Source organism: Chiloscyllium plagiosum, unplaced genomic scaffold (assembly GCF_037043375.1).
Source record: "Chiloscyllium plagiosum isolate Xiang-an unplaced genomic scaffold, Cpla_swu_hap1 HiC_scaffold_25, whole genome shotgun sequence".
In the NCBI taxonomy this organism is placed as follows: Eukaryota; Metazoa; Chordata; class Chondrichthyes; order Orectolobiformes; family Hemiscylliidae; genus Chiloscyllium; species Chiloscyllium plagiosum.
In genome coordinates this window covers 24,383,508-24,398,344 of record NW_028270163.1, presented here as the reverse complement: position 1 = coordinate 24,398,344, position 14,837 = coordinate 24,383,508, and the positions used below count along the sequence as shown (strand labels likewise).

Here is a 14,837-nt window from a genome sequence, read left to right as displayed (position 1 = left end):
CAAACACAAATTTCAATGTTACTTGGGGAGGCAATTGCCACAAAACAATAGGAGGTAATGAATTCTTTCAATAGCAACTAACATACTGAATTCAGTGATGAAATTCCAGGGCAAGCAGAACTATCAGAGGCTTTTCATTTGATAAGATAAAAAAAGCCTCCAAACAGATTTTTACTGTTGAAATGATCTGACAGTGAAACACCACCTCTGACGCTCCATATGCCCCCACTCTGCCTGCAACACCCCATGGGTGTGTCTATTTAGCTATAAATCAGTTTAAATTCAAGTGTCATTGACTCCTGCCCTGAGTTTTGTTTGCTTCAACCATGTCTGCTGTTAATGTGCTTCTCTCAGAGGACAGCCTGTTGTGTGCGATATGTTTGGAAATGTTCAAGGATCCTGTAACAATCCCATGTGGTCACAGTTTCTGTCTGAAATGTATTCAGAGTTACTGGGATCAAGATATGAATGGTGGAGGCCATTGCTGTCCTCAATGTCAAGAGGGATTCACTCCCAGACCTCAGCTTTTCAGGAGCCATGTCCTATGTAGAGTGGTTGAGGACTTTGCTTCATCCAAGGGGAGTTTTTCTGAAGGCCCTGTTGTTGGCCCAGATGACGTGGTCTGCGATTTCTGCACCCACACCAAGCTACAGGCAGAACAGTCCTGTCTGGTGTGCCTGGCCTCTTTTTGCAAATTCCACCTTAAGCCTCATCAGGAGAATGAAGTATTCCAACACCACATCCTGACCCATCCTGTCAAGAAGCTCAGCCAGAGACGGTGCCCAGTCCATGGAAAAGCTCTTGACTTGTTCTGCAGAACAAATCAGACCTTTATCTGCTCAGTTTGTACAACGAAGGAACACAAGAACCATGAAACAGTCACAGTAGAAGAGGAGGGAGCTGATAGAAAGGTGAGCTCATTACTTGGGGTTCCTTTTATTTTTAGAGAAAGAAGATGGTCTAAAGTCAAATAAGGAGAAAGTGAGGTCTGCAGATGCTGGAGTTCAGAGCTGAAAATGTGTTGCTGGAAAAGCGCAGCAAGTCAGGCAGCATCCAGGGAACAGGAGAATCGACATTTCGGGCATAAGCCCTTCTTGATTCCTGAAATAAAACTATTGTAATATTAGAGAAGGCCATTTAGTTCTTTGTGGCAGTTCCAGTGTTTAATTAGATAATTGTTGATCAGTACCTCTTATTAATTTTTCTTTCCTAATACTACAACAGCTTTTTGCAGAAACACTCATTTATTTCTACTATCTTTTATATGAAGAAGTACTCAGTGACATCATTCCCAATGGCTTAGCTCTAATTTGAAATTTAGAGCTGGACTTCCCCACTGAAGGAAAGCATTTGTTTATATCTATCATCTTAATCCTTGTAATCATTTTTAACAATTTAATTGTATCTCACTTTATTCTTTACAGTCAAGGCAAACATAGTTACTCCATGCAACCTGTCATCATAATTTAACCCTTTTCCCTCTATATCATTCTGTTGAATCGGGGTGCACCATCTGCCTCAGCTATGGTACCAGTTGTACAGTTACTCCAGATGGAATCAAACCAGAGTTTTGTGCAAAGGTTATTTCAGTTATTTTGTATTCCATTCCATTGCAATAAAATTTAACATTCAATTAACCTCCTAAATCATTTTTTGACCACTAGCTTTTGGTCATTTTTGTACTTGGATCCCTAAATGTCTCTGCTCCTCCACCATTCCTAACTCTGTCACCACTTAGAAACACTCTGATCTTTCTCCTTAGATCCACAGTGGATCACCTCACACTTGCAGTGAATGCCTTCGCCAACATTGTACCCACTCACTGAATTTAACGGTGTCTGCAACTTTCAGATCTCATCTCCACTATTTACAATCTTGCCCAAATTAGTGTAATCAGTAAATTTGGATATAGGAGTTCTCTATTCCTTCATCTAAGTAATTTATCAAAACCGTGGATAGCAATTACTAGCCACATTCTGCCATTTGAGTATATACCTTTTATCCTCCATCTCTATCTCCCACCACCCATCAAATTTGTATGCCAGTATTGCTTCCAATTCCTCTCACTTTTTATACATATGTGTTAGGAGCAGCAGTAGACCCTTGGATCAATTCTTGCCATTTAATAAGCTGGTCTGATTATAACCTTAACTCCACAGTCCCTAACTCTAACTACCAATAACCTTTCACCTGCTGAGTGTCAAGAGTCTATCCACCTCTGCCTTTAAAAATATTCAAAAGCTTTTCCAACAAATAGCTCCACCATAGTTTGAGAATGAGTGTTCCAAATATGCCCAATCTTCTGAGGTAAAAGAATTCTCCTCATCCCTGCCTTAAATGGTGACTCCTAATGCTCCCACAAGAGGAAATATTCCTTCTACATATACCCTGTCAAGATTCCTCAGGATGTTTTATATTTCATGGAAACGTAGAAAATCGGAGCTGAGGTAGACCCTTTGGTCCTGCATTATTACTCTCGCATTCAATTTGATCACGACTGATCATCCACCTCACTGCCCTGTTCCTGCTATCTCCCCATATCCTTTGATCCCTTTAGCCCTGAGAATCATATCTAACTCCTTGAAAATATTCAGTGTTTTGGCCTCAACTGCTTTTTGTAGTGGAGAATTCGACAAGCTCGGCACTCTTTGGACAAAGAAATTTATCTTCATCTCAGTCCTAAATGACCTACCCTATATCCTTGAACTGTGACCCTCTGGTTCTGGACTCCCAATTCATCGGCATCCTCTTTCCTGCATTTACCCTGCCTAGTCATGTTAGAATTTTAAAGGTTTCTAAAAGATCCCTTGATTCTTATAAACTCCTGTGAATATAGTCCTAACCATTAATTTCTCTCTTGATATGTCCATCATGCCATACCAGGAAGCATCTGGTAAACCTTTGTGGCATTCCCTCCATCACCGAAACATCCATCCTATGATAAGGAGACCAAAATTGCACATGGTACTCCAAGTGTGGGTCTCACCATGTCCTTGTACAATTACAGCAAAACATCCCTCTTCCTGTAATCAAATCCTCTTCTATGATGGGCAGACACCATTTGCCGTCTTCACTACCTGCTGCATCTGCAAGCTTACTTTCAGCAACTGGTTTACAAGGACACCCAGGGCTCATTGCACTTCTACATTTCCCAATCTATCACAATTCAAATAATAATGTGCCTTCTTGTTTTTGCTACCAAAGTAGATAACCTCATGTTTATTCACGTTATACATCATCTGCCATGCATTTGCCCACTCACTCAACTTGTCCAAATGACAATGAAGTATCTCTGCATCTACCTTACAGCTCACCCTCCCATTCGGCTGTGTCATCTGCAAACTTTGAGATATCACATTTAATTCTCTCATGTAATACATTAGTATATATTGCAAATAGCTGGTGTCCCAAGCACTGATTCCTATGAAATCCCACTGGTCTCTGGCTGCCACTTGGAAAAAGACCTGTTTTCTGTCTACCAACCAGTTTGAATCTTCTATAGTGGATACAAGCCTAGTGTGTCCAGTCTTTCCTCAGAAGACAACCCATTTAGGCCAGACCAAGTAAGGACAGCAGTTTCCTTCCCCAGGATTTGGAACCAGGACCCCAGAACATTCTGATATAATACCACTATGCTATTGCTTCCCTTTTGGCTTGATATATTATGTTTTATTTTTATTTAACAAGATGGTCACCTAAACAAAAACACACAATGATTCAGATTTGTTTTTAACAATTAAACAGAAGTTTAGTTTACAAAATAAATGTAAACAAAATAGAATGTCATAATTTGAAAGATCTGAAAACACATAGTAAAAATACAATCCTGTTGAATCCAACTCCACTATGCAGTACTTGAATATCAGAGAATTACTTCCTATCACTATCACGTCTATAGGTTTGACTTAACTGTTCCTTTCAATCCCTGGATCTTTTCCTTGATTAGTCACAACGTAGCTTATATTTTGTCAGCTTAAAGTAACCCCGTCCAGGTTTTAAGCAAAACACTTTTGGTCTGGAGCTTTCAACTAAACTCTTGACACTGAGGCAACCTATATTCTAATTTTTCTGTCTGCGCTTCTTTCTTGAGGAGAAACTGTTTCATACATCTAACTTCAAGTAGGATCTCTGAATGGATACTAAAAGCTTTAAAAGTTATGGATTTTTCCTCTTAGCAAAACAAATCCTGATTCTTTTAACTGAAAGCAAGCTAATACTCTTAAATGTTTACTCTGTCTGCATGTTAAACTCTAATTCCAAACAAATTCTAATTATCAACCCAGGAACACACTCTCTGACATACTGATTGAAAAAAACTTCATGACTCCAGAGAGCCTAACAAGTTAATCATTAAATCTCTTCATACACGCCAAAACCCGCACATCACTAGTTCAAAATCCAAACTCTAAAATAAATTATATTAAAATAGACATAAATCATACATCTTGCATTATATGAGGAGGCAGTTATTTTGTGGTAATGTCATTGGCCTTGTTAAACTGCCTACAGTATCCAAGGATGTGCAGGCTAAGCAGGTTAGCCATGAGAAATGCAGGGTTACAGGGATAGAGTAGGATGTTCTTCAGAAGGTCAGTGTAGACCCAATGGGCTGAATGGCCTGCTACCACACTCTAGATTCTATGATTCCAAGAAAATCCAGCTATGGTAGATATTTACATTTTAATTCAATTAAAATCTAGAATAAGGAACTGGCCTATTGGTGACATGTAACCACTGTTGAATGCCTTAAAAAAATAATCTTGTTCACTATGTTTAGGGAAGGAAATATGCTGCCTGGCCTGCTGTGTTTTTCCAGCACCACACTTTTCAAATCTGCTGTCCTTACCTGTTCTGGCCTACATGTGACTCCAGAGCCACAGCAATGTGGTTTACTGTTAGCTTCCCACTGGGCAATTATGGATAGGCAATAAATGCTGTCCTAGCGAGCAATGTCACATCCTGTGAACAAATTAAAAAGAAAACTCTCTTTTTATACTTCTAGCTAGCTTTCTCTCATACTTCAATTTTACTTTCCTTACATATCTTTTAGACATTCTTTGCTTGTTTTATGATTTGTCCAATCTTCTGACCTGCCACCTATTTTTGCACAATTATATGATTTTTCTTTAAATTTGATATTATCTTTAACACTTTTTTTAGGACTGCCAGATGCAGAGCTTAGAATGTTTTCTGGAAGTGCACACTGACTGTGTGGAGTTTGCACATTCTCCCCGTGTCTGCGTGGGTTTCCTCCGGGTGCTCCGGTTTCCTCCCACAGTCCAAAGATGTGCAGGTCAGGTGAATTGGCCATGCTAAATTGCCTGTAGTGTTAGGTAAGGGGTAAATGTAGGGGTATGGGTGGGTTGCGCTTCGGCGGGGCGGTGTGGACTTGTTGGGCCGAAGGGCCTGTTTCCACACTGTAAGTAATCTAATCTAATAAATATCAATGGATATTCTCACATATACCATGCCAATGACTTCTGCAAAGAAATCAGTAAATCAATTATACATGATCTATCTTTCACAAATCCATCCCAGCTTTCTCTGATTAGCTCTGATTTTGTGAAAGTTCTTATTCACTCAGTAACTAGATTCTAACAACTTCGCTAGAACAGATATTACACTAATAGATCGCTAACTCCTAAGTTCATCCTCACTGGAAGTTTAATATGTAGATATCGAGTGATGTCAATCCAATGATAGACTATGATTCTGGCCATGAAGCAACTGTCACCAATAATACACTGTCAGGAATGCCTCATATATGAAGATTGTCCTCTTGGATGAGAATGCATGATGTCTTGGTGCCTACACCTAACTATCAACTGGTGCCATCAGTAGAGAAGATAATATAAGAGGACATTGTGAAGGACAAGAATCTTGTAGAATTGAATATAGAATGATTATAATCTTAATCCTAGTTTGGTATTGTCTGGTTCTCAACCCTTCCACCAATGATAACTGTTTCTCCCCATTTACTCTGTCCCCTCTAATTTTGGACACCTCCATTCATTATCTTCTCAAGCTTTGTTTTCTAAAGAGAAAAGACACAGCTTTCCAATCTATCCTCATAACTGAAATCTCTGTTGGAATTATTCTTGTACATCTTTTTTGCAATTCCTCCAATTACTTCTTATCCTTAAGGTCTGGTGCCTAGAACCGGACACAATCCTCCACTTGAGGATGAACCAGTTCTGTAAAAGTTCATTATAACGTACTTGCTTTAGTACCCTATGATCCTATTTACAAAGTTCAGGATTACAATGCCTTATAAGGTCAGTTTTTCACTTTAGTCCGTCACATTTCTTCCTTCAGGGAAGGGAGCTGGCTTCTGGTTGAAAGAATATTTAAATTTTGTGAGTGGTTGGACTTGAGAATGTTTGAATATTATAGCAGTTAGTGGGACCATACACAGAGACATCAGTGGACCATCGATGGGAACATTTCTAGGATGAGCGACAAGGACAACTGAGAGTCAGTTGGATGCCGTGGTGAGGAATTTATGTAATATATTTTGACAGGAGAAAAAAAATTCTCATTGTATTTATGTTATGACAGAACAGCAACAAGTTTGTAAGCAGCCTTTGTAAGATGCCTTCTTCCTATATCCCCTCACTACCCAGTAACTTACCATACAATGATGGGTCAGCCATTCTTACCTCTGAGTCACAAAATTCTGTGTTCAAGTACTACTCCAGGACTTGAAACAAAAATCAAGATTGGCATCCAATGCAATATTGAGGAAATGCTGCTCAATCAAAAGTGCTGTATTTCAGATGAGATGAGAAAATTGAAAACATATCTGCCTTGGGTGAATGTAGTTGAGAGTGTGGTGCTAGAAAAGCACAGCACGTCAGGCAACATCTGAGGAGCAGGAAAATCAACGTTTCGGACAAAAGCCCTTAATCAGGAATGAGGCTGGGCGCCTCAGGGGTGGAGCAATAAATGGGAGGGGGTTGGGGCTGGTGGGAAGGTAGCTGAGAGTGCAATAGGTGGATGGAGTTGGGGTAATGGTGTTAGGTCAGAGGGAGGGTGGAGCAGATAAGTGGGAAGGAAGATGGACAGGTCATGAGGGCAGTGCTGAGCTGGAACATTGGAACTGGGATAAGGTGGGGGAAGTGGAAGTGAGGAAACTGGTGAAATCCACACTGATGCCATGGGGTTGGAGGTTCCCAGGGCGGAAAATGAGGCGTTCTTCCTTCAGGCGTCGGGGTGGGTAGGGAGTGGCGATGGAGGAGGCCCAGGAACTGCATGTCCTCGGCAGAGTGGGAGGTGGAGTTCAAGTATTTGGCCATAGGGCGGTGAGGTTGGTTGGTGCGGGTGTCCCGTAGATGTTCTCTGAAACACTCTGCGAGTAGGCGTCTGTCTCCCCAATGTAGAGGAGACCGCATCGGGAGTAACGGATACAGTAAATGACATGTGGAAGTGCAGGTGAAACTTTGATGGATGTGGAATGCTCCTTTGGTGTCTTGGATTGACGTAAGGTGGGAGGTGTGGGTGCAGGTTTTGCAATTTCTGTGGTGGCAGGGAAAGGTGCCAGGAGGGGAGGGTGGGTTGTTGGGGATGTCGATCTGACGAGGCAGTCGCAGTGGGAACAGTCTTTATGGAAAGCAGATAGGGGTGGGGACCATTTGTAGGTGGCGGAAATGGCAGGGGATGATGCGATGTATACGGAGGTTGGTGGGATGGAAGGTAAGGACCGGAGGGTTCTGCCCTTGTTGCATTTGGAGGGGTGGGGTTCAAGGGTGGAGGTACAGAAGATGGATGAGATGCATTCACCAATTTCCTCATTTCCCCTTCCCTCATCTCTTCCCTGTTCCAACTTCCAGCTCAGCACTGCCCTCATGCCCTGTTCTACCTGTCCATCTTCCTTCCCACCTATCCGCTCCACCCTCCCCTCCGACCTATCACCATTACCTCAGCTCTATCCACTTATCGCACTATCAGATACCTTCCCACATCCCCATCCCGCTCCCATTTATCTCTTCAACCCCCGAGGCTCCCAGCTCCATTCCTGATAAAGGGCTTTTGCCCGAAACGTCGATTTTCGTGCTCTTCGGATGCTGCCTGACCTGCTGTGCTTTTCCAGCACCACACTCACGACTCTACTTTCCAGCATCTGCAGTCCTCACTTTCGCCTTGGGTGAACGTTGAAGGTTCCATGCTAATACTGTAAATAAGAGCAGGAGAGTTATCCCTGGTATCCTGGTCAATATTTATTTATTCCTCAATCAGATTATTTGGTCATGTTGCTGTTTGTGGGAGTTTGCCATATGTAAATTGGCTGCAGCTTTTCCTATATGAAATCCATGCAAAGTAATTTATTGGCTGTAAACTATTTTGAGATATTGGTATTTGTGAGAAGTAAATATAAATGCAAATCTTGTATAATAATAGTTCCTATTAGCAATGTTAAAGCTATGTAGCATGCCTGTAGGCATGTGACAGAGGTAGAAAACATTTGTATAAATGATTTCCATCAAAATATTAATCAGTATTGCAATATGAACTGATTTACGTTTCAAGGCAGATCTTGGAATTGGGTTCGTGGGATGGGAACAGGATCGAATTCTTTTTTTTTGGTTCTTGTTAAAAAATTCACTATTAACACACCTTTCTACTTTCAAGGAAAAGCTTTTCCAAAAAGGACATGAAGCAGAAGCAAAGATAAAGAAAACTCTAATCGAGATCAGACTTCTGCAGCAAAATGTAGACTCAATCATAGTGAGTATATCCTTGAGATTTGAAGTACATCTGTTGACTGTGGTACATGCAGTCAGTCACTGGCCCTGTGTTTTACTCTTTGTTAGAGCTCTTCACTTAAAGTGGGATGTGAAATTAGAGGCACATTCTCTGCAATGACTGAAGCCGTTGAGGAAGCCACTGAACAAGTGACTGGATTAGTCGAGAACACAGTGCAAGCAGCACTGAGCCAGGCTGACAGTATCCGGAGTCAACTGGAACAGAAATGTGAGGAACTGAGAGAGGAGGAGCAGCAGCTGAAAACCTTGTCAAAGAGCAGTGATCATGTGATGTTGGTGCAGGTACTAAATATACTGATTCCATTCCTACTCATTTATCCACCCAATAATTACATGTGCTGATTCAGATCTTACAGATTAAACCTGATTGCAGCTTTGTGACAAAGATCAATGTCTATGCACCCAATACAAGAGATAAAGACTGAGAGATAAACTTATTGCTGGCTCAGACAGTTTATTCCAATTTGCTTAAATCATACAGAGCTGGGCACGCATATTTTAATCACTGCTCTACACTGTGTCAGCTAACAGCATATTTTTTTAAAAATTCATTCACTGAATGTGGGCATCTGGCGAGGTCAGCAATTATTACCCATTTCTAACTGACCTTAAGAAAGGTGGTGTTGAGATGGCTTCTTAAACCTCTGCAGTCCATGTGGTGTGTGTATACCCAGAATGCTGTTAAGAAGGGAGTTCCAGGATTTTGGCCCATTGACAGTAAACGAACAGCAATAAAGTTCCAGGTCAGGTTGGTATGTGGCTTGGAGGGGAACTATCAGATGCTCCTATATACCTTCTGCCTTTGTCCTTCTAGGTGGTAGTAATCACAGGTCTAGAAGGTAGTGTCAAAGAAGCTTTGGTTGGTTTCTGCAGTGGCTCTTGTAGATGGTTTATCCTGCTACCACTATGCTTGATATTCATGGGACTGAATGATGATGGCTTTGGATTCACTGCTAATCAGTGGGTTGCTTTGACCTGGATGGTACTGAGTTTTTGAGTACTGTTGGAACCAGGCATGTAGAGACTATTGTATCACATTGCTGACTTATGCCTTGCAGATGGTGGACAGACTTTGAGGAGTCAAGAGGTGAGTTACTCACCATAGAGATCACAGTCTCAGACCTGACTTTGTGGCCACAAAACTAATGATAGATCCAGTTCTGTTTCTGGTCAATGGTAACCTTCAGAATGTTGATAGTGAGGAATTCAGTTATAGTAATACCATTAAGTGTTAAGTTGAGATGGTTGGATTCTCCCTTTTGGGGATGGTCATTGTCTGACACCTGTGTGATATAAATGTTATGTGACAGTTATCAACCTAACTATGAATGTAGTCCAAGTCTTGCTATATTTGGATATAGACTCTTTCAAAACTAAATAGTCATGAACAGTATTGAAAATGTGCAATCAGTGAACAACCCCACTTCTGACATAATGATGGAGGTATAGGCATTAATGAAACAGTTGTCGGACACTACTCTGAAGAATTCCTGTTGTCCTCTGGCTGAGATGACTGACTTTGAGAAGCCACAACCATCTTACTTTGTGTTAAGTATGATTCCACTTAGTGGAGTGCTTTCCCTCTCTTTTCCATTAACTCAATTATTGATGCCATACTTGGTCAAATTCCTGCCTTGATTTCATGGGCAGTCACCTCACTTGTACTCTTGCATTCAGCTCTTAGTCCATATTTTGGACAAAGGCTGTAATGAGGTCAGGAGTTAAGTGGGCCTCAGACAACCCTCACTTAGTTAATTAACTTAATTGAGCAAGTCATTGTTGAGTATACGCCACTTGATAACACTGTTGACAATCCCTTCCATCGTGTTGCTGATGAATAGGCTGTTTGGTTTGAATTGTCCTGCATTTTCTGGATAGAATTCACTTGTGCAATTTTTCACATTGCTGAGTCGATGCCAAGTGAGTAGCAGTAAGAGTCTTTAATAATCTAAAGTGTGTCCGATCAGAAAGAAGGAAAGCCATGTTTCATCACTAGATCCCATCCAGATGTGTTTGAATTAGAGGCAAGGTGAAGGACAGGGGTATTATGACCTGTCTGAAAATTTTGATGCAATCAATTAAACCATATTCCCCCAAAACCCATCCTCCATTGTCTAGTTCTGTTGCCCTCATTTGGTTTCACTCTTACCTGATCAGTTGTAAGTACAGGATAGGTTTTTGAGGTGGGAGTGTCCCTATCTCTGATCCAGGAGACTCCGGTAACATCTTTGAACAGGATGATTTGAAAAGATATGTAGGTATAGGATTTGCAGCAATGAATTTCTGACTATGTACCACTAATCTTTGTCGATCCCTCAAGGATTTAACATTAGTCCTCATGTATTTTTTTTTCCATTTCTTTTTTTTAATAGATATTTTTATTAGAAATTTAACATTTTTACAAGTTTACAAAAATAAACAAAACTCTCAGATATAAACATTGATATACAATTAGCTCAAATATACAATAGCCAAACTTTGACAAAAAAAACAACAAAAAAAAAACCGAAAAGAAAAAAAACAAACAAACAAAACTCAACTATCTACTAATCTAACCTACAACTAACCAGGGTGTATATTTAAGTCTCTTACATGCTCGGGATGCGTTAGCATCAGATATAATAAAACCCGTATTTGTGCGGGATTCCTCCCCCGAGGGGCCGCGGACCAGCCAGGTTTGTAATCTCAATTAAATAAAAGCTCTTGTTAGGATAGCCGAAATATCTATATTTATGTAATTCAAAAAGGGCTGCCATATTTTATAAAATAATTCGGTCTTTCGGTGCACCATATTTGTAAGGAAGGGGAATACATTCCATAATTAGTCTGTGCCAATTTGAAAGTCCAGGGGGGCCCTCAGCCGCCCAGTTCACCAAAATATTTTCCCTTGCACAGAAAGAAAGAATAGAAAATAGTCTCTTCCCGTACGTGTCCAGGGAGGGAAAGTTCGAAAAGCCCAAGAGGAGAGATACAGGGTCCACTTTAATTTCCGTTCCTAAAATTTCTGTCAGGGTACTTGCTACTTTAGTCCAATATCTACGGATCTTATGACAGGTCCATAAGCAATGTACAAGAGTGCCCACCTCTATTTTGCATTTAGGACACATTGGAGATGCTCCTGCCTTAAATTTTGCCAATCGAACCGGTGCTATATGGGCCCTATGAAGTATCTTCAGCTGGATAGCCTGGGTTCTGTTACAAATAGTAATTCTTCTAGCATTTTCCCAGATATCATTCCACATTTCTGTGGAGATTTCTAGACCCAGATCCTGATCCCATGTTTTAAGCAGATTATCCATATCTCCCGATACTTCATCATGTAGTAAATGATAAATATTACTGACGGAAGATACCCCCACTGGTCGTAGGACACTACATTCTCTATCGGATTTATAAAGACTATCTAATAACGTAGTCTTCTTCTGTATATAATCTCGAATTTGGAAGTATCAAAAGAGGTCTCCATTGGGTAATCCGAATTTCTGACGCAGCTGTCCGAAAGACATCAGGACCCCATCTTTAAATAAATCCCCTAGACATGAGATACCCCTGGATCTCCAGAGTTTAAAAGTGGCGTCTGTTAACCCCGGTTGGAATCCCCATGCTCCCACTATCGGTGCATAGGGGGATGTTTTATGTGAATTACCCTCATTTTGCCGCATTATATTCCAAGCCTTGATTGTATTTAGTATTATAGGGTTTTTACAGTGATCTGTAATGATTTTCCTCTTGTCTGAGAATAAAAGGTTAATAAGTGGGTATTTTACTTGAGAAGCCTCGATGTCCAACCAGATTGATTGTGGATCAGACAAGACCCAATCAGCTATGTAACTTAATAGGGAACTTAACTGATATTTCCTAAAGTCTGGGAAATCCAATCCACCCCTTGCCTGTGGAAGCTGTAGCTTCTTCAGCTTAATGAGGGGCCGCCTATGATTCCAGATAAAGGAACTCAGCCAGCCATATAATTTACATAAAGCCGTCCTCGGCATCATCACCGGAAGCATTCTCATAAGGAGTCCTCATGTATTTTAATGTGTCCATCCTTCCTCTTGTCCATTTCCTCCACACATAATGGTTCAGCTTCTACATGTGTACAGACAACACTCAGGTCTACATGCCACCTCTTGATCCCACCTTTGCCTATTCAAAATCCACTTGAGCCACAATGTCTTCCAGTTCAATATTGGGTAGACTGAAGCCATTATCTTTACCCCCTCCCATTGATTTCATCCCCTTCAAGAAGCTGCCTCAAACTGAAACAGACAGTTCACAAACTAGGCAGCCTATTTGACCCTTGGCTTGAGCTTCTAAGTCCGTATTTTTTTCTGTCATCAAGATCATTTACTTCCACCTCTATAATAACGCTCATCTCCTAGCTAGCTTTTCATCCTTAACACATCCAAAACTCTACTGCCCATATTTTAACTTGCAATGATTCCCATTCACCTGTCACCATTATGCTCACTAACCTATGGGGAATGGGGATATGACTGTTGGACATGAAGAGTGATGATTGTCTTTTGGACAGTAGGACAGGGAAATGCTCTTGGAGACTGGGAAATATGGAACAGGAACTATATCTCTATGATATTTTCAAGGTTCTGTTCTACTTTATGTCCTATCAGGAATCTTTATCTTTGAATTCATCATCGCAGACGTGGGATATCCCAGTATTCAATTCCAATGTTGAAGCCAAGCTCACCTATGCCAGTAAAGTAGTAACTGACCTCTCAGCACTGGTTACGGGATATCTGAGAGCGGCTGTCAGGCAACTGAAAAGCAACAAAATAAGGGGTTAGTCAGTTTGTCTTGTAGTCTGTTAGAACGTATACTATATATTATATATTTTTGCTCAATCTTAAAATTTTACTATTTTACAAACTGGAGATTATCTTTTGCAGCATTGAGAATTATTATTTTGTTTGACATTAATCCTTAATCTTTGTTTTTGACCATGATGCATTAGCCTTCTTGATGCCCTCCAATGTCTTCACAAGGTCAACTATCTACAAAATGGCTCCCTATGGGACTACTTTGCCTTGATTAACTTTCATTTAACTGATCATTGAGAGAATCTCTCGCAATATCGTCTTTTCTTGATCACACATCTTTTCCACTGGAAGCAAACTCTCACCAAATGCCTTTATGCTTGATAAATGAATCTTGTTTAAGCAATGTTTTGATTTTAAAATTCTCATCTTTCATTTTGAATGCCTTCATTGAAGACCCTCCCTATCCTTTAAACTCCTACAACCTTCTGAGATCTCAGCACTCCACCAATTTTAGCCCATTTCAAATTCTTAGTTTTAATTAGCAACCCCGCCTTCAGCCGCCTGGATTCTAAGCCCTGGAATTCCCTTCCAAAAATATCTCCACTTTTGTACCCATCTTTACTCATTAAATCCTATTTCTTTAACCAAGATTTTGGTCAGCTGCCTATTATCTCGTTATGTATGTCTCCATGTCAACCTTTCTTTGCTGGCACTCCTGTGAAACACCTGGAACATTTACTACATGAAAGATTTTACATGAATATAAATTTCTGTTGAGCTCTCCCAAGGATCTCCTCTTCATCCTCATTTATATCTCAACTCTTGGACAACATGTTTTCTCTGTGCATGCTTGCCTGAGATGCCAGACAAGTAATAAACTCAGCAGGGATTTCTGAAACAGTCAATTGATGATTTTGCTTGATTTCAATCTTTAAGAGATTATAATAATTTATTCTTTGATGTCTCCCTTGTCAATGCTTCAGTGTTCATTTGGACAAAATGAAGATTATAAAGTGTGTGAAGTCTCTATTATTGATACTTTAATTGTTCATATGATTTTATAGGGTTGTAGGAATAGCAGTTTTTTTCCAAGAATATTTCTGGTTTATTTTCTCAGCAGATTGACACTTTTGCCATTATTATTGTATGATTAACTGGCTATATAGATAGTTCTTGTGGGTGAATGGACAGGGAAGAGGCATGGTGTTGGTACGGAAAATATGATAGGCTTGTGGGAAGGACATGAGTTGGTATCAGGTCATCATCGAATTTACAAGGTGCCATATGGGGGCATGGGCTG

The 14,837-nt window shown here is 40.5% G+C and overlaps 1 protein-coding gene and 1 long non-coding RNA gene across 2 annotated transcripts in view; one reads left to right on the top strand and one right to left on the bottom strand.

The window, feature by feature from the left end:
* Positions 1 to 326: 326 nt before the first annotated feature.
* LOC122562072 (tripartite motif-containing protein 16-like) overlaps positions 327 to 14,837 on the top strand; it is an 18,684-nt gene continuing 4,173 nt past the window's right edge. Inside the window, exons 1-4 of the mRNA XM_043714555.2 lie at positions 327 to 911; positions 8,629 to 8,724; positions 8,811 to 9,044; positions 13,391 to 13,559. Of these exons, the coding sequence (XP_043570490.2) occupies positions 327 to 911; positions 8,629 to 8,724; positions 8,811 to 9,044; positions 13,391 to 13,559 (1,084 nt within the window). The remainder of the gene's footprint in view (positions 912 to 8,628; positions 8,725 to 8,810; positions 9,045 to 13,390; positions 13,560 to 14,837) is intronic.
* Positions 13,425 to 14,837, bottom strand: part of LOC148145302 (uncharacterized) — a 24,293-nt gene continuing 22,880 nt past the window's right edge. Inside the window, exon 3 of the long non-coding RNA XR_015761396.1 lies at positions 13,425 to 13,537. This is a non-coding gene — a long non-coding RNA (uncharacterized LOC148145302). The remainder of the gene's footprint in view (positions 13,538 to 14,837) is intronic.